Source organism: Leptopilina boulardi, unplaced genomic scaffold, assembly GCF_019393585.1.
Source record: "Leptopilina boulardi isolate dan_hultmark-lab unplaced genomic scaffold, ZJU_Lbou_2.1 LbouV2_90, whole genome shotgun sequence".
NCBI lineage: Eukaryota > Metazoa > Arthropoda > Insecta > Hymenoptera > Figitidae > Leptopilina > Leptopilina boulardi.
In genome coordinates this window covers 342,833-366,623 of record NW_026138039.1, presented here as the reverse complement: position 1 = coordinate 366,623, position 23,791 = coordinate 342,833, and the positions used below count along the sequence as shown (strand labels likewise).

The following is a 23,791-nucleotide window of genomic DNA, read 5'->3' as shown; positions in this document are numbered from 1 at the left end:
GTTACAGACTGCGTCTCAGTCCTAGTAGTGGATGTTCTCAAGGGATTCACTTCGGGACACGGTACGGCCGCACTCGCTCTTGACTTGAAGGGGGCTTTCAATATGCCCTTCTACCTACTACAATACTTGACCAACTTGCACGATGCGGCACTCCGACAAGAATAAGAAACTTTGTGGCACACATGACCTGCAGAAGAAATATTGCATTCGAAGAAGACAACCTTAGGACTTATGAATGCGGAGTTTGAGTCCCTCAAGGAGGCGTTCTCTCCCCGATACTCTTTAACATAGCCTTGACGGATATCGCACACTTCTCCCACCAGGGGTGCGGATACCTTAATATGCTGACGACATTCTATTGTACTGCAGATATTTGACTAAAACGGATGCTTTGAATCTCCTGTCCCATGCAGTGCTCTCCCCCTCTCCCTTGTTAAATGAGAACGGTCTCAACTTTTCCTCTTCGAAGTGCCAACTCTCCCTCTCTGATCGGAGATCCCTTACTGATCACCACCTTCGTCTGGAGCTGAAAGGTCAGGAAATACCCATTGTCGACTTCATCATGTATCTGGGAATCTTTCTGGATTCCAAACTTTCATGGAAACAACACGCCGATTTCATCGCTGCGAAAGCTCTTAAAGCAATTAACGTTCTGAAAGTGTTAAGAGGAGTTTCAAAGGGAGCAAACCCAGCAACTCTATTATCGATCTATAAGAGGTTGATTAGGGCTCACCTGGAGTGGGGATCTATTCTTTTCGCTGGAGCCTCCAAATGTACGTTGGAAAAACTCGATAAAGTACAATATGGGGCCTTAAGTTAATTAAATGTCATCTGTTTAGTCCTAATAGCGTTTTATATTTTTATAATATGAATTTGGACAAGAACTTTCTAATTTTTATGATTGTTAAACATCTGCTGTGCAAATGTTTAGTACGAAAACAAAAATATTATTCTTAAGCCTTAAATGGTAAACAATTGAGTTAGGATTTTTACCTTCGATTGTAAATACATTCTAAATCGACTATTTTATAACTATAAGCTCCTTTTCAAAGTTTAAGAACTCATTAAGTTTATTAGGGGTAAGGGATATGTACCGATGTCGGTGCGCCAACATCGACCCTTTGTACTGAAATCCAGGTAATTTTAGTATCATTTTCAATTATTGTAACTTCTTTAAATTTCGTTCATTTTCGCAATATTTCGGAAAATAAAATACTCCACTTCCATACTTTGAAAAAGACATCACTATTCGTCCGACCGTCTCTTGAAGTTGAGCTCTCCCTAAGCCAACAATATTTAAGATGTAAACGCGAATCATATTTTTTTTCGTCCTTTTAATTGTACATTAGGTTGAATATTTAATTGAATAAATAAGTTTATATTTATCTAAAATATAACAATAACCGAATCAAATTTTGTTTCAATTTCTAACCTATTTTAATTCAGTCACACTAATGAACATCATCGTTTATCCTTCAAATTAATCTCACTTTCTTTGGCATATTATCACTGCACTATTAATCAGCTCCTGCCTCGTCAACCCTACACTGAGAGAAAAGATTGGTTGGAGTTACCATTTTTGAGATGACCATTTTTAGTTAGTAAACTATACTGCTGCTAATTTATTGGTTGTGGTTACTATTTTTATTGGTTGGCATAACTATTTTATTAGTTAATTTAATTAATTAGTTTTTTGGAATAACTTTTTAATTAGATATCTTACTAATAAAATCATTAGGCTGATTAACTTAATAGTAACAGTAACTAATATAAATTAGCAAACATACTCTTACTAACGAAATGTCAATCGCAACCAATCATTTCTCTCAGTGTATTCTCTTCTAAATCATTGTCGTCGTAGTTAATCTAAGGTTTGAGAAAATCAACAACTGATGACGTCTGCTTCGGACTTTCGTGTTCTCCAATTTTTTGAACTATGTAACGATAATCGCGCAATTCTTTGTTTATTCTACAAGGACCAAGGATTTTATTCGCAAACTTTATTCCAAGACCCTGCTTTGTTCTTTTAATTGACACAATGTCACCTTCACGATAGCTTTTATTCACCAGTTCACGGACTTTATCGATCTCTTTTTGGAATTTCTCAATTATTTCTCTTTTCATTAATTCCATGACATTGGAATTTTCCTTCCAATGAGGTTTGATACCTAGAAACACATAGAATGGAGATGTTCCCATACTTCTATGCCCAGATAGCATCGAAGTTAACAGGAAGTTTAGAGTGATAAGTTCGGAAGCTATCATCGTTAACTTTCCAAAAGTTTTAAATGTCCTCAGACATAATATTAATAATAAGACTAATAAGACTAATATTAACATTGTTAAAAGTTAGAAAAGTTAATTTGATGAAAATTTTCTTTTGTAATTTTACACAAAATTTTTACGGTAAACTTAAAAATCTATTTTCATGCACAGTTGTTTTCTAGGACTATGCAATACTTTTTAATAACATTTTCCTATAGAGAAGGTAAGGTAATGCAAACTTACTAAAAAAACTTTTGTTAAATTTAGCTTTTTAAATTCCAGCAAGTTAACAGTGTTAACTTTAAACACCAAGGACATTTAGAGTTCTTAGGAAGTTAACAGTGAAAAGCTCCAAACTTCGCACTATTAACTTCCTGGAGAGCGAAATCTGCGGAGGTAAAATCCGTCTCTCTATCAGAAATGATACGTCTACACTGAGAAAAGTTAAACACATATTTCGTACTAAATACACGTTCAGAAAGTGTACCTAACCTTTCGAGCAACATCGCTGTTCGAGCTTAGTACTGCGTCTGCACATGATTGAGGTACAATATCTGTCCCTCAAAAAATGCAGATGTTGCCTTAAACTTCTCTCAGTGTAGGATTTTTGAAAATTACAGACTGTTTTCCTAAACGAGTTAGATCCTGAGCAGTACCATTTGATTTAATTGCATATAACCATGTGAACTTGGAAAACGCATCTATCATTACCAAAATATGATTATAGAACTTTTTTTTATGCTATTTGAACCGTCTTACAGTATAGACCTATTTTGCGAAATTTAATAAATAATTTAATAATTATTTAACTTACTAACCTCACGTTAGTTTTGTTCCTATCGTTTATTATTTAATTAAAATTCGTGTGTTACTAGTGAATATCAAATACTGAAGTTTTTTCTATCAAAATCCAATTGAAAAATCCACCTGTGGGGCTGAGGGCATTTTCGTATACTTATTCTTCGCTTAGGTATGCTCCAGTGCTCCAAATAATTATTATTAATTTCCTATATATGTATTGTAACAGGATTTTAAATTGACGTAACTCTCCATGAAATTTTAATTATATTATTTTCAGAGGTAGTTAAAAATAATACGCCCCTGGAATGAACTCTTAGGCGCATGCGTCTCATCAAAGAAATTTGATGAGAAGCGGGCGGGCGACAGGGCCTCATTCTTGGGTCGTATTATCTGTCGTATGTGTCGACGTATGAGTTGAATTTTAAATTGTGGCCACAAAGTGTGTGAAGAGAAAATTAATATTATAATTCGCAAAAGCATTGAAATAGGAATTTAAACCCCTTCTGGGATTTAATTAAATTAATAGTAAAAAATAATAATTAAACATTATTTTTATTAAATAAATTTGTCGACCTTCTGTCGACTGGCGCCTGACAATTTTTAAAAGCCAAACAAATTGAACCCACACAGTTTTGAACCCGACCGCGTGTGGTGTGGAATTTAATATTTTCTTTAATAAATAAAATTCCTGTTTCAGTATACACGGAGAGAAAAAAAAAGTTGTAACTACTTCCGTCGTCAAAGCAATAGGCCAATCGCTTGGTCGGTATTGCCTGAGAACACAGTAGTAGCAATGAAAGAGCCAAGTCAAAACGGCCTGGCTCCCCGGTTGTAACTACTTGACTTCATATGATCAGAATGACGACTTGAAGGAAAGTAGTTAGAACTTTTTTTTCTCTCCGTGTACATATATAGGAAATTATATGGGTAATTTTAATATAGATATAGATCGTTACCCTATTGAAAAACCCTGTACAAGAAAATGTACATGTTCAGCAGCTGAATTTGTACAATTTCGGCACCAGAATTTGGAACAACCGTTCATGTTCTTGTACAAGTTCATTTAAAAAAATTTGAGATTTTAATTATTTAGAATCATTAGTACTTTTTACTTATTTATGCTAAAAAATTATTGCGCAGCTGTAAAGTCTAAAGAGAACTACTGCGCAACCTATAAAGTTTTTAATTTTTACTGAACGAAATCATAAATGAACCTGTATAAGAACATGTACAAGAACATGTATATTTTCTTGTAAACAAATATTAAATATATTTACTTGTTCAAAATTTTGTGCAAGATATTGTACAAGTTCGCATACAAGAACTTGTTCCAAATTCTGGTGCTGAAATTGTACATGATCTTGTACATGTTTTCACCAGAACAGGTACAATTTCAGCTTCTAAGCATGAACATTTTCTTGTACAAGATCTTGTACAGGGATTTTCAATAGGGTATAGTTCCACACTTACACCTGAAAATGCCCATATGAAATCCTGTATTGTTTCCTTTATATGAATCCATGTGAAATAATATGTTTATACCAATTTTCATTTATCAAAATTCTTATTCAACAGAATTTTAGTGATTCGAATTGCAGAACAAACAAACGTTAGAAAGATTTTGGCGCTAATTATAAAATAGACCAATCACAATTTTCTTAATAATTTTTTATTCGTCTATTTTAAAAACTGCACCGAAATCTTACTGACTTTTGTTTATTCTGCCATTTGTAATTTCTGTTAAACGAAAATTAGCTATTTTAAGAATTCTATCAAATAAAAATTCGTGTAAATAAAAATTCGAACAAATGGAGATTCGATAAATTAAAAATTCTGACATTAAACAATTTGAATAACTAAAATCTGTTAAATGAGAATTATAATAAATTAACATTGGGCTAAATTACAATCCCTTTAATATAAAAAGGAATTCGTGAAACTAAAAATTATGTTACATGAAAATTCGGTATGTACCTAACAATTATGTTAAATAAAATTACGTTTACAAAGTAAGTAATGCAAATGCTAATTCGAAAAATAAAAATTTCGCCTAAAAAGAAATTCTCTCAAATGAAATTCATACGAATGAAAATTCTAGTTAATGATTTTTATGGGATATTAATGCGCCCCCCTTGAGATACAATAGTTTCTTTTTACACGGAAAAAATAAGTCAGCAAAACTTTCATAAACTAGTATTTCACTTTTGGACGGGAACGAAAGTTGTTCAAAAAGTATAGACACAGTTTATTAAGAAAACAAAACTAATTAAAAAAATGTGAACTGTGTATACGAGCCGATGCTCAATGTGCTCTGATGTTTCGGAATCAGTTTATCAAATTTTCATAAACTCTCAGCTAGAACTTAAGTACGTGCACCAAAGATTTCGTAACACTTATATGCATAAAAATTCGACGACAGTCAACCAAAAACTTGTAAACTCACAAAAAATTTAGAAAAATTAAAAAAAATTTTACATTCAGGGGTATTTTTTACTTAATTTGTACATCACTTGAAACACAATTATTAATGTCTTATATACGCACTATACACAATTTTATCGACATTAAAATTCGGAATTCGCTTCCGCGGGATTCGAACCTACCTAACCAAGATATATAACGCATTTTGTCTTAGCAACTAACCGCCGCGGCTATCGAGAGCCACGCGAACGAAGAAGTTAATTTCACTGATCAACACTGACCAAGCTACGAACTGCGCATGTTCGGAATTTCAGAAAAAGTCTACGATTCTTTCGTTGACTGCTGTCTTAACTACTCTCTTTTATGTTTCAAACTTTCGAACCTCAATTATTACAATGTTGTAAAACTTTTTATAGAAATTCGACAATCTTTAAACAATATTATTAAAAACTGTTCAATATAGATTAACAAACTGATCTTTCTATACAGTTTGTAAATAATTTCTTGACTCTGTTTCACTTTTTCGGAAAAGTTTATGCTTCATTACTAAAAAGTGTATGAAACGTTTAAAAATTTGTGCCCCGTCCAAAAGTGAAATACTAGTTTACGAAAGTTTTGCTGGCTTATTTTTTCCGTGTACTGTTGCTTCTGGGTGTTGCACTTGACAAATATTTTTGTTCGTGCGCACGTATAATTATCTGGTTTTGTATTTTTTCCGTTCCACCAATTTCACTTCACCGGCATCTTCTTTAAATACAAGTCCCCACGTAGCACATAATCATCTGATAGACCCCTCTCCACGGAATCTCAGATTATTTTTATCTCTTAATTTTTTTCCTGAGCTTTTATTATCGCAGCTATTAAACAAGCCTCACAATCATCGATAATAATCAGATACGAAGAAGGCGTGTTTCTCGAGGTGTTTCTACTGAATGCATCCACATGTTGCATATTTTTCCCAAGCCAGTGTTCAATGGTGTATAGAAATTCCTCTAACTTCAATGCCCATCGAGCCACTTGAACGCACAGGCTTTTCTTATTCAAAGTCAACGAAAAATCACGACAATCAGTGACTGTTTTAAAATCTATTCCAAGCAGATAATGTCTGAATTTTTTTTAGTGAAGTTGCGTTCTTGCTCCAACTCGATAAATTTTAAGCACTGGTCCAAGAATGCACTTCAATTGATCGAAGGCTCTCTTTTGCTCTAGTCCAAAACAAAACTTAACTCCTGCCCTCAGCAAATTACTCAACGGCCTAGCCATTTAGTATATCCGATAAAATAAAGTATATTATTCTTAATTTAAGAATATTTTATACTTAAATTAAGTATATATTCTTATTTTGAGAATAATATATACTAAGTTTAAGTATAAAATATTCGCCACGAATATATTCTTAATTTCAGTTTACGCTTTTTTCTGTATGTATACCTGTGCAATCAATACAATAGGAAATAACATCGATTACAGACCGAAGTAGTTAAAAAGTAGTCTAATGTACTAGTTAAGTTAGATAATAATAAAATAAAAATTAATCATAAATTTCAGATTTTCTTCCTATTATTTAAAAATAGGTAAATTATTTTTACTTCGCCTGATAAGGTTTTAGGAGTTTTTGGGATCACTGATTGCACAGGTCTCCAGAATAAGACTTTTTTTAGTTATTGGAGTGGTTTCCAATGTATTTTTGTGTGCTGAACACGATCTCTGGTTTCATAATTGCGTATCACGTCAGGATTTTGAGTAAAGAGGTGGTAAAGTTCGAAAAACTCGAAATTTCTGAAGAAAGCGAAAATATAGTTTTGGAGCTAAGGAGCTGAAACTTAAGACACATTTAATTTCACGTGTAGATTTCACAAAAAATATGGATAACCCTTTTGAAATTGACTTAAATATTGCTTCGATACAAAAATTCCAAATTTCTAAAAAAAGCTTAAAATTCCTTTTTATCTTAACTTTAACAATTTTTTAGCCAACCATCTCAAACTTTATACAATATGTACATGTTTATAAGCAAATTGAAAAAAAATTATATGGAATTTTTTTTTTAGGGTTCCTTACTCTAAAGGGGAACCCTATTGATGAGACTAGAGAACAGGGTTGTGCAGTTACGTGTAACTCGAGGTTGTTGACGTTGTTTACGTAAAATAAGTAATTTACGTAGAAAACTGTAAAAAACTCGGGTAATTTACATTTTAAATATGGCTTCTGATAAACACGCGGTGTGCAGCAAAACATAACCCCTTATTCAGGCCTGCCCTTATTGGATTGATTATTGTTTATTCTTGTGTTTCTTCTTCTGGCCTGCCTAGTGCCTGTGATTGTTATAAATTAATTAAAATACAACGAATTTAAAAAGGCTCCAAAAAAAAGAAGTTCAATTCCATACTTTGAGCGCACAAAAGTAGACAATAAAACCTTGATAAATTGTTTAATTTGTAAAACTGAAATGAAAAATGTTTGTCTTGAACGGTTGGAAAAACACAGGTTTTAATCATTTTAAAATTCAAATTGTCCCAAGATGAGTGTTTGGGCCTGCCGCCTCTGTTCATTTCAAATGGTTTTTATTTTACAATTTTTCACCAAAGCTTCACAAAAGGTTCACAAATCACGTGTTGGCAGGGTTTTGAGGTTATATTATTGCGCATGATTCTTCTTCTTCTCCTGTTTTAATGGCCTCTTGTATTAACAAATAGCCAGTACAAAATAATTAAAATTTGTTTAGTGTATGTTCCGTTTAATGAGTATATGTTGCGCATGATTCGGCTCCCCGTTTCGATCGCGGTGACGATTCATAAGAGGATGTAAATTACGTACGTAGAAAACTGTAGACGTAATTTACTAGGTATTATAGGTATAAAGAACATACGTAGATTACCTTAGGTAATTTACGTACCCAACCCTGCTAGTAAAGCAAGGCATGTACCCCCCCCCCCTAACGGCCACACGAATTTATCTAGAAGGCTGAAATTTGGTACACATATGAATACCCGGATCAAATAACTCGACCGACGCTCGGACGCACGCTCTAATGGTAGTCGGGTAGCAGTGAGCCACCCACAGGCTGTCACTGCTACTTGACTGGTAATAGAGCGTTCGTCCGAGCGTCGGTCGACTTATTTGATCCGGGTATTCATATGTATTTTGACGTGTAGATTACAGGAAAAATGTAGCGAGCCAATTGGAATTGATGATCATATTGTTTTTAAGGAAAACTCATATTTTTAGAAAAAACCATGGATTTTTCGAATAAAAAAAAATGAAAATTTTATCTCAAGGGATTCAAATTTATACATTTTTACGTATTTTTACGTGTAGATTACAAAAAAAATATAGCGAGAACGATTGGAGTTGATTATCATAGCGTTTTCAAGGAAAAACTGATAATTGTCGAAAAAAACATAAATTTTCTTCAATAAACGAAGAAAATTTTATTTAAAGGACTTCAAATTTATACATTTTTACGTATTATTACGTGTAGATTACAAAAAACATATAGTAAGCATGATTGGAGTTGATAATCATAGCGATTTCAAGGAAAAACTGATAATTTTCGATACATGTGACTATGTATGTGTTTTCATGCTCACATTACAGGAAAAATTAAGCAAAATTGGAATTTTTCCACCTGCCTTCACACTTTAACTCCCTTAAATTTTAGGTTTAAGGGTACGGAACCTCTGGTTTTAATGCGAGTGTAACTCGCACTTGTCCGATTTTTTTAACATATATGAACATTTAAATAATCGTGAACGGAACCCTAGGTAAGCGAGTGTAACTCGCACTTGACCAATTTTTTTTCTTTTTAAGCCGACGTGCTAGACAGTTCTATATAGGTTTAAATTAAAGCTTATATCTTTCACTTTAAGACCCATATACGCAAGAATAAAAAAAAAATTGAAAAAATGTGCGTAAATACCCCAAAAACTGTGTTTTTAAGGTAAGTGTTTATTTTTTTCAAAATTTAAAATTTTTTTATCTTGCGCATATGAGTCTTAAAGTGTAAGATGTAAGCTTTAATTTAAGCGTATAAAGAAGTCTGTATCACGTCAGGCTAATGAGATACAAAATACTAAAAACCCTCAAAAACACGGTTTTTGGAGTTTTTACCCCAACTTTCCTCAAAATCCTGACCTGTGTTACGTATCTGCCCAGGTGCGACTTGGCGGTCGGCCCCAACTTGGGCCAGCCATGTGCTCAGTCGGCTCACCTTGGGCAGCCAGAGGACGGGCCAACTAGCGAATTGATAACGTCAACCGACCTAGGGTCGACTTGGTTGGCCCAACTATGGGTACCCAAGTCTGGCCAACTGTGGCTGCCCTAGTTTTGCCGACTGTTGGGGACGACGATCGGCAGCCATAGTTGGGCCCACTATGGTAAAGATTGTCGGCCCACCTATGGCAGCCAAAGGTCGGGCCAACTAGCGAATTGATAACGTCAATCGACATATGGTCGACTCAGTTGGCCCAACTATGGCTGCCAAAGGTTGGCCGACCTTGGCATTAAAATTTTTGCCGACCAATAAAAAATAAAATATAAAAATTTGTTATAAGAATAACATATGTTAGTAATTTTTCTAAATTCATCATACAATTATTATAGGTATTTAAACACTAAACGCAATCTTATACATACATACATGGGTGATTCTACAAACGAAGGAATTATGAGCGGTCAAGCTTATTTTGTATATTAATTTTGAAAAAAATAATTTTATTTTTGATGAAAATTGTAAATCTAAATGGTTTCTATTGTGGCACTAAAAAGAAGACGATGAAAAAAAATATTTCTTGCAAAAAACACACATCAAAGTGCTAAATTGTCATTCGTCTGGCATGTCCCGCAGTGTAATTGACAGTTCATATTGTGAAAAAATATTATTTTTCAAGTGTTTAGCGGAAAATTCATACTGGATTAGTAATTTTAAATAGTTGTAGATTATTAATATGGAAACAATTATGACATTACTCTATGCCTTATTTATAAAATATCTTCTTGAATTTTGTCCCTGGATTTTGTCGTCATTCGTCTGGCAGTTGAAAACACGTTAACATTATTAAAAATCAACATTCTGATGAAGTTACAGTTCGTTATTGTTGTTAATTAAACTAAACTAAATGTGATACCACGCGCGTTTTATTTAATCTGTTATTCTATTAACCAAGATTTCTCAATTTGTGACCAAGATTGCGTTGTGACCAGACAAATTCTCATTCGTCTAGCATCCATTTTTTTGAAAAAATATTATTTTTAGGTCCGTTTATAGGCATATGTTTTGCAAATTTGAATTCTCTATCGGATAGAATTGCTTATTTTTTTATTTAATGTTGTTTCTACCTTTTTTTTTAAAAAAAAACTGCCAAATTCTCATTCGTCTGGTTCTCATTCGTCTGGCACTTTGGAGACAGGATATACATTAAGCACTAAAACACTGCGTAAAACTAATAATTTTTTAACATTTTTCGATTTTCTTGACTTAAAATAATCCTTACAAAATTTTTAAGATATTGCTAAACCCCAATCTTTAATTTTTGTTTATATAATTATATTAATATAAATAAACAAATAAAAAGTACTTTTTTCCTGTGAATCGTATGAATATCACAATAAAATCGAAATATTTTTTATTATTAGACACTTAAAGTACTCCTACAGTTTTGTGATTTGTAAAATTATGTTCTAGTAGAACACACGTAATTTGTTATAAACAAATTACTAATTAAAGCGATACCTTTTATTGATTCTTGTAAAATTCGTTACTCGGGGGTTTAAGAGGTCGCTGATTAAGAATCCGACGTCAGTTTTTCAAAATTCAAAATGGCGGATCCAATATGGCGGACGACTTTTGAAAAAACTTAATATATTTGTCAAAAATAATTACTCGGTGGTTTTTGGGGTCACTGATTACGAATCCGACGTCAGTTTTTTAAAATTCAAAATGGCAGATCCAATATGGCGAACGAATTTTGAAAAAACTTATTAATTTAAATTAACCTGTTTATCAAAATTATACGTGCAAAAAATGATTCATTCCTTACTTTTCTTTTTCAAATTACCAGATTACGAGTTTCAAGTCAGATTTTCAAAATTTGACTATTTTAAAGAAATATCTTAAAAATTGTGGAATTTTAAAAATTGGGCTTTAGATTAGTTATCAATAATTCAAAAACTCCTGGATTTAAAATTTAATAAAAATCGAAATTTTTTTTTAAACTCGTTTAATACAGTATATCTGCACATTTTAAATATGAAAAACTGACGTCGGAATCGTTACCAGCGACCCCGAAAAGTTACCAAGTAAGTAGTTTCCAGTGTTTTGAAATATTTGTCCGTCATGTTGCATCCGCCATTTTAAATTTTGAAAAATTGACTTCGGATTCATTTTCATCGAGCCCAAAAACACCCGAGTAGAGAGTTTCAAGCAAATACGAACGAATAAAAAAAGGCCGCCATATTGGATCCGCCATTTTGAATTTTGAAAAACTGGCCTCGGATTCGTAATCAACGACCCCGAAAACCCCCGAATAATAAATTTTGTGTAAATCCATCCATTATTTTTTGTGTTAATGTGAATTTTCTATACACGATCTTAATTTCCTGGATAAATTGTTTATAAACAACCATAACTATTGTAATTTTGAATATTTTCTCTGGCCACTTTCAGATATCTTTTTTAGTGTCATTAAATTGAAGTTAAAGTACTTTTCAGAATTTAAATGAGAAAAAACTGTTGTGTCCATATTTTCTTCATTCTCGTCCTTCGTTTGTAGAATCACCCACATACATTTTAAAAATATTTATCGCTCGCAAGGATCGAACCCGCAACCTAACGCACCGAAATCTAACACGCTATCCATTACCCTGCGCTTACATGAGAGTCTAAGGAAAAATTAGTCTCATAAGTTGCATCTTCAAAGAAATTTAGGCGACCGTCGGCCAGACTTGAGCCGACCATTAAGAAGTGAGTTTCTTAATATTGTGGATGCCACAGTTTTATTAATCACCATTTTGTTTAAAGTATATCCCAACTGTGATTGTTGAATCACAAGTTATGTCAACCGACGATCCCATAGTTGGCCCAACTGTGGCTGCCGACCGTCATGCCAGATGGTCGGCCACTATGGCAGCCAAGGTTGGCCCAAATGTGGCTGCCAACCGCCGTCTCCAACGGTTGGCCCAACTATGGCAGCCACAGTTGGACCGACTGTGGCTGCCAAGGTCATGCCGACCATAGTTCCCCATAGTCGAACCAACTGTGGGTGCCCTAGTCATGCCGGCCATTGTTCTCCATAGTCGGCCCAACTAGGGCGGCCAAGGTTGGTCCAACTGTGGCTGCCGACAGTCGTGACAGATGGTCGGCCCAACTGTGGCTGCCCAGTCATGCCGACCATTATCTCCCGCAGTCGGCCCAACTATGGGAACCATGGTTGGTCCAACTAGGGCTGTCGACGTTGACAGCCATAGTCGGGCCATCTTTGGGTGACAATATTTACCATGGTCGACCCAACTAGGGCGGCCGACTCTCGTGCAGCCCTAGTTGGGCCGACCATGGGCCAACCAACCATCTCTGGCGGCCGACCGAAATTCGCATTTGGGTGAAGTCAGATTTCAAAAATTTTAAAAGTTAAACTAAGATGATGAAGATGATTACTTGGGAATTTTTAATCAACATTCTTATCGCAATAACGTAAAAATATGCTTTCCAGTCACAATTTAATATAAAATTTAAACAGCTTACCCTTGCAAAGAAATTATATTTCCCGTACTTTCAATCCAACCTCCGCTAAGAATCGCAGCAAAGTATTGACATCTAGAACTTAAAATGCATTTATGAGCTCTTATTTTACGTCCAGCAACGTCTATTGTAACGTCTGGATTAATTTCCTCTAAAAACATTCGCAGGAGATCCTCGCCGAGCCTATTGTATGGTTTTGCGCCGGCAAAACTAGAAGTTTCCGTCTCTTCTGTACTTCCTTCTAAAAGAAATATATCATTTTAATTTTATAAATTCTATACCCAGTTCAATTTAATTTATATTTCCCAATTTCCAAGGTAATTAAGCAAGCCTAAATAATATATAAGAAAAATTTTTTAGAAACGTTGTTTCTAAATAAAATAAGCCTACACGGAGAAAATTTGTTCCGGACATTTTACTGAATTTTAACTGAAAGTTAGGATATAGTTGCACAAAAGGAATTTTTCAAAATATTTTTTTTATTTTTTGTAGTGATGATAGTTAAAACTTGATATGATATTTTAATTTATTACAAGTTAGTACTGTAAATATATGAAAAATTTGAATCATTAAACATTAGTTTATATTACGATAACGTATATGTAGATTATGTTGACTATTAGTCTACAAGAAATTATAAATCAAAATTTATTCAATGAACTAGCAACTTTGTCGTCCGCAAGCGGCCGACTACGTTGCTCGTGTGCAATAACCATATCTTTATTCACTTCTTTTTTTCAAAAAATTTAATATTAGAAATTTTAAAAAAATTTCTTCATATTAAATATACCACCCAAGGAGCACGGAATATTGCTTGAATGTCAAGGTGATATCAAGCGGGAATATTTTTGTGACATTCAGGCGATATCATAATGTCCGCTTCATGGGGACATTCTACGGTGATATTCTTGTGAAATTCGCGTGATATTTGTATGGTACTGAGGGAATATTCCCGTGAAATTCACGTAATATTAAGAAAATATTCCTGGGATATTAAGGGAATATCCCTGTGATATTGAGACAATATTCCTGTAATTTAGAAAATTCTAAAATGTTGTTTATTTTGAATATTTAATTAAACAAATAAATCAATGGAAAAAAATTGAAATTTTGTTAGAATTTTATAAATTATCTTATTAATATCACTGGAATATTCCCTCAATATCAGAGGAATAATTCACTCAATATCACACAAATTTCACGGGAATATTCCCTCAATATCATACGAATCACACGTGAATATCACCGAGGAATGTCCCCGTGAAGACATTATGATATCGCCTGAATGTCACAGGAATATTCCCACTTAATATCAATGTTACATTCAACCAATATTCCGTGCTACTTGGGCGCTTAACTTTACTTTTCCCTTATGACAGCAACTACTAAATAATCTATGTGACGGTCTCTCACACGGAAAATGTAACGCATAACAAAACTTACATTCTACATTCATCAAACCTAAATAATTCTGTGGAACCTTACTTTCATTGAAAACTGTAAGACATTATTGCATCTCCTACACTTTTTTATTTCGGTTATCGTTTTCAAATGCCAAATTCTTTTCTTGACGCACTTTCTTTTCATCTTCCGTTTCCGTAGAAAATTTGTTCTTCTTACATGACAAATTATTTTCTTGACGCACTTTCTTTTCATCTTGAGTTTCCATTGATATTTTTCTTTCCCTACATGCCAAATTTTTATCCTTGTGTATTTTCTTTTCATCTTTAGTTTCTATGGTTATTTTCTTTCTTTGCATGTCAAATTTTTTTTGCGCTCTTTCTTTTGTATTTCTGTTTCTGTTTCATTAGGATTACGTTTTCTCAATCTACCATTCTCTTGTCTAATTATTTTCTGTTCATATGTTGCCTTCCCTTTTCTTTAATTCCTAGAATTATCTTTTTATCAATTTCTTCACTCAGAAAATACTTCATTTCTGAATATTCAAGTGGTGAAATTTTGTTCATATTATTATTAGTTGTACGAATTATTTTCTCTTCACTAGTGTCATTTAGAGAATGTTTAATTTCTAAATATTGTGTTAATAGAACTCTGTTAATATTATTGCTGGGAAAAGTATTAAAACAGAACAAGGGTTCAAAATATTATTTTTAAGTTCCTGAGCTCGATTTATGAAAAGACGGTTCCAATCATTCTCTATTATCGAATTCCTATTGTGAGACGTTCTTATTGACGGAAAATGATTTAAGCGATTATTTTCAAACATTGACTTTAAATGGTTTCTCATTCTGTTATTATCAGTTTCATAATTTACGCTGTTTGACATTACGTTAAAAAATATAGATGTTGCAAATGCTATTGCATATACTCCACACTCAACACTACCAAAAGGTTGTTGATCAACAACTACACAAACTACTGTTGGTTTAAAAGGGAACAATCTAATTAAATATTTCATTTGATGCACATTTAAACACCCCTCATTGAGGCTATAAAAGTATAAGTACTTTGCATATTGAAAAAAGAATTGGAATCTTTTCTTAATAAATCTTCAAATTTGTACATATGCATGTCATTTAACAATTTATTTCTATTTTTAACAATTTTTAAATCTTCATCACTAAAATAACATACTCTTTTATGTTGGCCATAGTATACTTCGTTTAATTTTATTTTTGATTCATGAAAATCTAAATATCTTCAATCCTCTCGCTCACTCTCTCCAATATAACAAATTTTGTCATTTATTAAATATAACCAATTTTGCCTTTAATTCAATATAACAAATTTTGCCTTTTATCCAATACAACTACCAATATCCAATAGAATGAGAGAACTATGAATGAGTAACTACTGATCAGCCAATAAGTGCAAAAGGACACTCTTATATGATTAATCAGTAGTTCATTACAGATACCATATATACATATATATACACTTGTATTAAGACCCCGGATTAATTACCACAAAAAACCAACCCTTGGACAATAGAACCTTTGTTAAATAATCAATGAGAATTTACTCTGAGGACCCAGGTTCTTTTTTCCTATTTATTACATGGAAAAATACCCTTAGACAATAGAACCTTTGTTGATAAGGATTAACTCTGAGAACTTAGGTAATAATTTTTAAATTTTTTTATTAAAATTTTCAGGGACATACAGGTGTGCATACAGGTATGCACACATATATATATATATATAGATATATACTTATTTTTATTTTCAAAACAAAAAGAAAGAAGATTAAGATTTTAGACGAAGATATTCTTATGCCATTTTGAATTGTCTAGATAGAGAAACGCAATGTTAAACGAAGAAGTACTTATGTTATATTCCTTGGTGTAAGAAAGAAAGGTATGCGTTACCTATTTAGTTTTAGACTTTCTTTATAGTTTTTTTACGTGATAAAGACAGAAAGAAATTATTACCTGGGTCCTCAGAGTTATTAATTAATCCTCTTAAAAGATTGCAGGTCAAGTGAACCCTCATTTGCAAAATAAAGATATATCTTTCTCTCTCCATAACTTGTTCTTTTCTCTGTCACCGAAAACCCAGCAGGGGTCCGGACGGAATGAATGAATGGACGGAATGAAGGAATGAATTCAAAGATTATTATAGTTAATTTCTCAAAAAGTTAGTTTTTGAAACAATCGTTTATTAAGATTTAAAAGTAACCAAAAAAACCTGTGCTATTTATCACTTTTTGATGAATCTTTTATTTAAAACATGTAGTCTTTCTCTTAACGGTCTACTAATTTTACAAACAAATCAAATTTAAAGCTACATGTAAGTGTATGGAATTTTAGTTTGACGAATGAAACTATAGCCAGCTCTCCTGAGTATCCATTCTGGGCACTACATAATTCAAGTCCAGTTCGGTAAAACGTATGTACAATTCTAATCGTATTTGTTTTCAGGATTGAAGTACTTTTTTATGAACGTACACCTTTTATATATTATATATTATTATTATTATTGGACAATCTTTTTTCAATTTTTCAGAAAACATAATGACAAATTATTCTAATTAACTATAATAATCTTGGTATTCATTCATTCATTCATTCCGTCCGGACCCCTTCTGGGTTTTCGGTGACAGAGAAAAGAACAAGTTATGGAGAGAGAAAGATATATCTTTATTTTGCAAATGAGGGTTCGCTTGACCTGCAAGTAAGAAGGATTAATTAATAACTCTGAGGACCCAGGTAATAATTTCTTTCTCCCTTTATCACGTGAAAAAGCTATAAAGAAAGTGTAAAACTGAATAGGTAACGCATACCTTTCTTTCTTACACCAAGAAATATAACATAAGTACTTTTTTGTTTAACATTGCGTTTCTCTATCTAGACGATTGAAAATGGCATAAGAACATCATCGTCTAAAATCTTAATCTTCTTCCATTTTTGTTTTAAAAATAAAAAAAAATTCATTTATATGTATATATGTATGTAGGGGAGAGTGACAAACAGTGGGACACTTTTTTTTAAAGAGATATTAATATGTCAATTTTATATATTTTTGGACACTTTTTGGTACTACCATAAAATTTCAAGTTTTTGGAACTTGATACATTTTTCTTGTTTTTAAGGTTTGTGTTAAACAGTGGGACACCTATTATTAATTATTAAATAATGAATAATTGTTTAATAATAATATTCTGCTTCATACTTTGTAAATATATATGTTTTGCATTAAATAACGTTAACAAATGTTTCAAAACACTCATAATTTAATAACAGTTTAAATTTTTATAATTTTTTATTACATTTCATTATGTACTCCGAGTTAATCTTCATTAAGGGGTTAGGGGTAGTCAGAGGCACGAAAAAATGAGAATTTTCAGTATTTTTTTTTTGCTATTAAATAATTTTATTTTACAAAAGTAGTAATATGGTATTATTAAACAATGTTTTGACTTGAAGTCACGAAAATTTCAAAAAAAAAAAATTTTTATTTCCGAAGTTACAGCTGTTTGTGTTAACCCAGTTCCAAAAAAAGGTCCTTGCGGTGACAATCATAAGTCCTTGGAGATTAATCAGAAATCAATCGGATAAAAAAAATTAGTTTTATAAATAAATAATCCTGGGCCTGATCGAAGGATTTTTTTTTTTTCAAAAATTAACAAAATGGCGGCCTCAGGAAATTTTTGTCTAGATTTTTGGGAAAAAATCAACAGTTAATTGGTCTTAAAAAATCGAAATTTTTCAAAAAAAAAAAAATCCTTCGATCAGGCCCGAGTTTATTATGTATTCTAAAAGCTGTATAAATTTCATTAAAATCGACTGAGCGGTTTTCGAGTTATAGTTGTCACCAGTTCAAAAAACATAGTTTTGAGAAAAACGCGTTTAGTTTCACACTAGATTTACGTACAAAAAAACGAATTATTAAATTACTTACACCGAGTCATCTATTCCTGGGCCATATTAATTTAGGTACTACTACATATACCCAAGTCTGAGTTCATCGATGACAATAGAACCCTAAAAGCCGATTTCTTGCAGCTGACACTAGCTGCAAGCGCTCCCGAACGCTTTCAAAGGCCCGAGCTCTCTTTGTTATTTGTCGAATAACTTAAAAACGAATTATCGGATTAACTTGAAATTTTCAGAGATTATTTTTAAGATATTTTACTTAACGAAAATGCAAAAAAAAAAAATTTGATTTTTTGAAAATTCTGACTACCCCTAACCCCTTAACAAAGGTTCTATTGGCCAAGGGTTGGTACATCTTTATTTTTCTATATAATAAATGTGAAAAAAGAAATTATTACCTGGGTCCTCAGATTTAATCCTCATTAACAAAGGTTCTATTGTCCAATGGTTGGTTCTTTTGTGGTATTTGTTCCGGGGTTTTAATACAGGTATAAATACGTATATATGTTATTTATAATGAACTACTGATTACTCATATAAGAGTTTCCTTTTTGCACTTATTGGCTGATCAGTAGTTACTCATTTATAGTTACTCATAGTTTTCTCATTGTTTTGGATATTTGGTAGTTTTATTGGATAAAAGGCAAAATTAATTATATTGGATTAAAGTAAAAATTGGTTATATTGAATTAAAGGAAAAATTAGATATATTTAGTAAAAGGGAAAATTAGTTGTATTGAATTAAAGAAAAAATTGGTTATATTTAATAAAAGGCAAAATTGGTTATATTAGAGAAAGTGAGCAAAACGGTTAAAGATATTTAGATTTTCATGAATCAAAAATAAAATTAAACGAAGTATAATATGGCCAACATAAAAGAGTATGTTATTTTAAGTGATAAAGATTTAAAAATTATTGAATATAGAAATAAATTGTTAAATTACATGCATATGTACAAATGTGAAGATTTATTAAGAAAAGATTCCAATTCTTTTTTTAATATGCAAAGTGCTTTGTATGTCCAAATGCTTGATTTTATTGTCCCAATTAGAGACGGTGATAAACATATTTAAATACTTTTTAGCGGTAATAACAATTATGGTCACTGAATTTATGTCTATTACTATAGAGTAAGGCTTTATATTTTTGATAGCCTTAATAAGTGGTGTTTAAATGTGCAGCAAATAAAATATTTAATTAGATTGTTCCCTTTTAAACCAACAGTAGTTTTTGAAGCTGTTGATCAACAACCTTTTGGTAGTGTTGAGTGTGGAGTACATGCAATAGCATTTGCAACATCTATATTATTTAACGTAATGCCAAACCGTGTAAATTATGAAACTGATAATAACAAAATGAGAAACCATTTTAAGTCAATGTCTGAAAATAATTGCTTAAATCATTTTCCGACAGTAAGAACGTCTCACAATAGGAATTCGATAATAGAGAATGATTAGAACCGTCTTTTCATAAATTGAACTCAGGAACATAAAAATTATATTTTAAACTATTGTTCTGTTTTTAATACTTTTCCCAGTAATAATATTAACAGAGTTCTATTAACACAAGAGTTAAAAATTAAACATTCTTTAAATGACACTAGTGAAAAGAAAATAATTCGTACAACTTATAATACTGTGAACAAAATTTTACCACATGAATATTTAACAATGAAAAATTTTCTGAGTAAAGAAAATGATAAAAAGATAAATCGAACAATTAAAGAGAAGGGAAGAAAAAGGAAGGCAAGGCGCGAAGTTACATATGAGCAGTAAATAATAAGACAGGAGAATGAGAGATTGAGAAAACGTAATCGTAATAAAACAGAAATAAAAAAGAAAGAGCGCAAAAAAAATTTGACATGCAAAAAAAAGAAATTATCTATAAAAACTGAAGATGGAAAGAAAATACGCAAGGATAAAAATTTTGCATGTAGGAAAAGAAAAATATCAATGGAAACTCAAGATGAAAAGAAAGTGCGTCAAGAAAATAATTTGTCATGTAAGAAAAAAAAATTTTCTACGGCAACGGAAGATGAAAAGAATGTGTGAAGAAAAGAATTTGACATGTAAAAACGATAATCGGAATAAAAAAAGTGCAGGAGTTGCAATAATGTCTTTTGAAGATTTAGATGAAAGTAAAGTACCACAGAATTATTTAGGTTTAATAAATGTAGAATGTAAGTTTTGTAACGCGTTACATTTTTTGTGTGAAAGACCGTAACATGCATACATCACGGAGGAATGTCCCCGTGAAAAGGACATTATGATATCGCCTGAATGTCACAAAAATATTCCCGGTTGATATCAGCTTGACATTCAAGCAATATTCCGTGCTACTTGGGTGGTAGATCCAATATAAAGAAATTTTTTTTTACATTTCTAATATTAAATTTTTTTGAAAAAAATGAATAAAAAATATGGTTAATGCACACTAGCAACGTAGTCGGCCGTTTGCGGACGACAAAGTTGCTAGTTCATTAACTATTATTAGAGGTGAAATAAATAGAAAATTGAATTTTGCTCAAATGTATTTTCAAACTAAATCATATTTTTAAATTAAATTTTAGGGAAAATAATTTATTTAACAAAATAATTTTTTTTCATTAATTTGTTTCTATTTAAATCACAATAAATTTTAAATAATATTTTCATAAAAAGTGAATTAATTACTTAAAAAAAATAAGTTTGCTTCCTAATTTTGTCATATATAGTTTTAACCTTCTGAAGCAATGTAAAGCGAGCGATTATATGTATGCGTTTAGTATGTATTACGTTAAATAAAAATATGTTGCGTGTATTAGGTGTAAGGTTAACATGATGTACTGTTTCAATTCGTATATGTGAGTATCAAATTGTAAACCATCAGAGAATCATTAAAGTAGGTGAATTGAGATTTCCAGTAATGGTAATATTTATTTTTTATATTTCTGCCTGAAGTTTTACCGAACTCTTCATTAATAATTTAAATAATTTATGAAATTTCAATTCTGATTTATCAAAAACAGATCTTAATATTCTTAGCTATTGTTCTAGTTTATGTACTGCCAGTACCTTACGGTTTCCCGAACTGAACTTGAGACACTAATATATGTGTTATAATATTTTATGCCTTTTGCATTACAATTTTATGAAATTCATTTTACTGTACTAATTCTTAAAAAATTACCGTTTTGCTGTTATATCCCAATTTTACCGAACTAAGTTCAGTAAAACTCTCGGAACAAATTTTCTCCGTTTAGAGGGCACCCTGCTTCGGAGGTTAAAAAATTTATTGCGCAGCCGTAGAAGCTTCCGTTTACAACTGCGCATCGTGTTAAATTTTGCAAACTCGACGTGATTTTTAAGAAACTGAATGAGTACCTAATATTTTTAAAAACCAATGCATTTTATTGAGTATAACTGAATATTTTCACATTTAAATACTATAAATATTATATTAACTCCATAAAAAATAGTAAAATTAATTACACACACAGATTTAATCTAAATAAAAAAAATGAAAAATAAGGGTTAAATTTGAAAAAATAGTGAAAAATTTTTTTTTGAAAAAAACTGTTTTGGCATTGAAAAGTACCATAGAAAAGCCACCAAAAAACCCTATTAACCAATTAAAATTCATAAAGATTTGTAGAAGTATTTTGAAAATAATGTAAAAATAACCGTGTTACTTATGAAAACTCAAAATTTCAATCCCCTCTATACCTTTTATGATTTTTTAAAAAATAAGTTTATATTTTGAAATTATATTACTTTCATATAGGACAAAAATTTACCAAAGTTTATCAAGCCAATTCGAAAACTTTTTTTTGGGGTGGTTTTTTTTTAGCGTATGCCTCATATACATATGTAATGGTTGTTATAATATGGAAACAAGAAATCAGGGACTGTCTCGAAATATTTGTGTCGTGTCGTGTAGTGTCGCGACTCGACACGTTTGGAAACAATTGATCGTATCGTGGCGGGACCCGACACTTTTAGAGATTTTCAATCGTATCATGGCGCGACCCGACACATTTACAAATTCATAATCGTATCGTGGCGAAGCACGATACGTTTACGAATTTCCAAAAGTATCGTGGCGCGACTGGACATAATAACAATTTAAGAATCGTATCGTGGGGCTGACCTACATGACACAATACAAAAATAATTATGAATATCGTGTCGCATACAATAAAACTTGTTGATCAACATCTTGACAGTTTATTAAATGTTCAATAACATTTAAGAAAACAAAATTAAAATAAAATAGATATAGATTGAATATGTATCAGATGTAAATTATTAAATTTATATTATATTATTTCCACGAATTTCTGTTTTCATCCTACACTGTTTATTTTAATGTATTTCGTTTTGTATTATCTACAACTTATTATATTTGTATGTACCTAAACAAACTACACTGGAAATTAAAAAAAATTGGTCAATAAAATAATTAGATTAATTTAATTTATTAACGTTTTAAATATGATTTAAAGAATTTAAAAAAATGTAATTCCTGATTACGAATCCAATATCAGTTTTAAAAATTTTCAAAATTCAATATGGCGGATCCAATATAGCGAATCAAAATTACTAAAAATGAAAAATACGAATCCAATGTTAGTTTCTGAAAATTCAAAATGGCGGATCCAATATGACCGGCGAGAAAATAAAAAATTAATTAATTGCTTACAGATGCAAACTGATGTTTGCTATCTGATCTATCAAAATTAGTAACCGCAGCTAAATTTTTTGCTATGCTTATAAAGAAATATTCTATGATTTATATATATTTTCCGATAGTACCCGGTTATTATACACCCTGTATATTTAATCTATATTTATTTTTATTGTAATTTATGCTTTTTAAACGTTCGCGCCGTCCTATTCTATAAAGTACGCATGTGTGATGTGAGTGATAGTATCTTATGTACATTTCCGTTTTCTTTGTAGTTAGTTGCTAAAACGATTTTAATCAGTAAAGACTTAATTCTTAATCCTTTATTTTTTACTTGCTTGTAACCTTAATTTCAACAGGTTATGGGCCCAGGACGTTATTTGGGCAAGTAAAAAGTGAAAAAAGGGCCGCTAAGAAAATAAAGTACATGGGAACAGTGTGATACGTGAAATTTTTTTGTGAGGCAAGTTTTGCTTTTTACGTGTGCGAGTGACTCGTTGTAAAAGTAATATGGCCGATTTGATTTCAACGCGATACATGGACAAGTTCAACGGTTTGAACTATCAAAT

At 31.6% G+C, this 23,791-nt stretch overlaps 1 protein-coding gene across 5 annotated transcripts in view; it reads right to left on the bottom strand.

The window, feature by feature from the left end:
* The window catches only part of LOC127290860 (uncharacterized), a 108,725-nt gene that overhangs the window by 47,925 nt on the left and 37,009 nt on the right, over positions 1–23,791 (bottom strand). For 4 of the 5 annotated variants that reach the window (XM_051319669.1, XM_051319667.1, XM_051319668.1 and 1 more), the window contains one exon: positions 13,226–13,463. In XM_051319669.1, coding sequence (XP_051175626.1) covers positions 13,226–13,463 — 238 coding nt within the window. The remainder of the gene's footprint in view (positions 1–13,225; positions 13,464–23,791) is intronic. The other variant, XM_051319670.1, reaches the window with a different exon arrangement.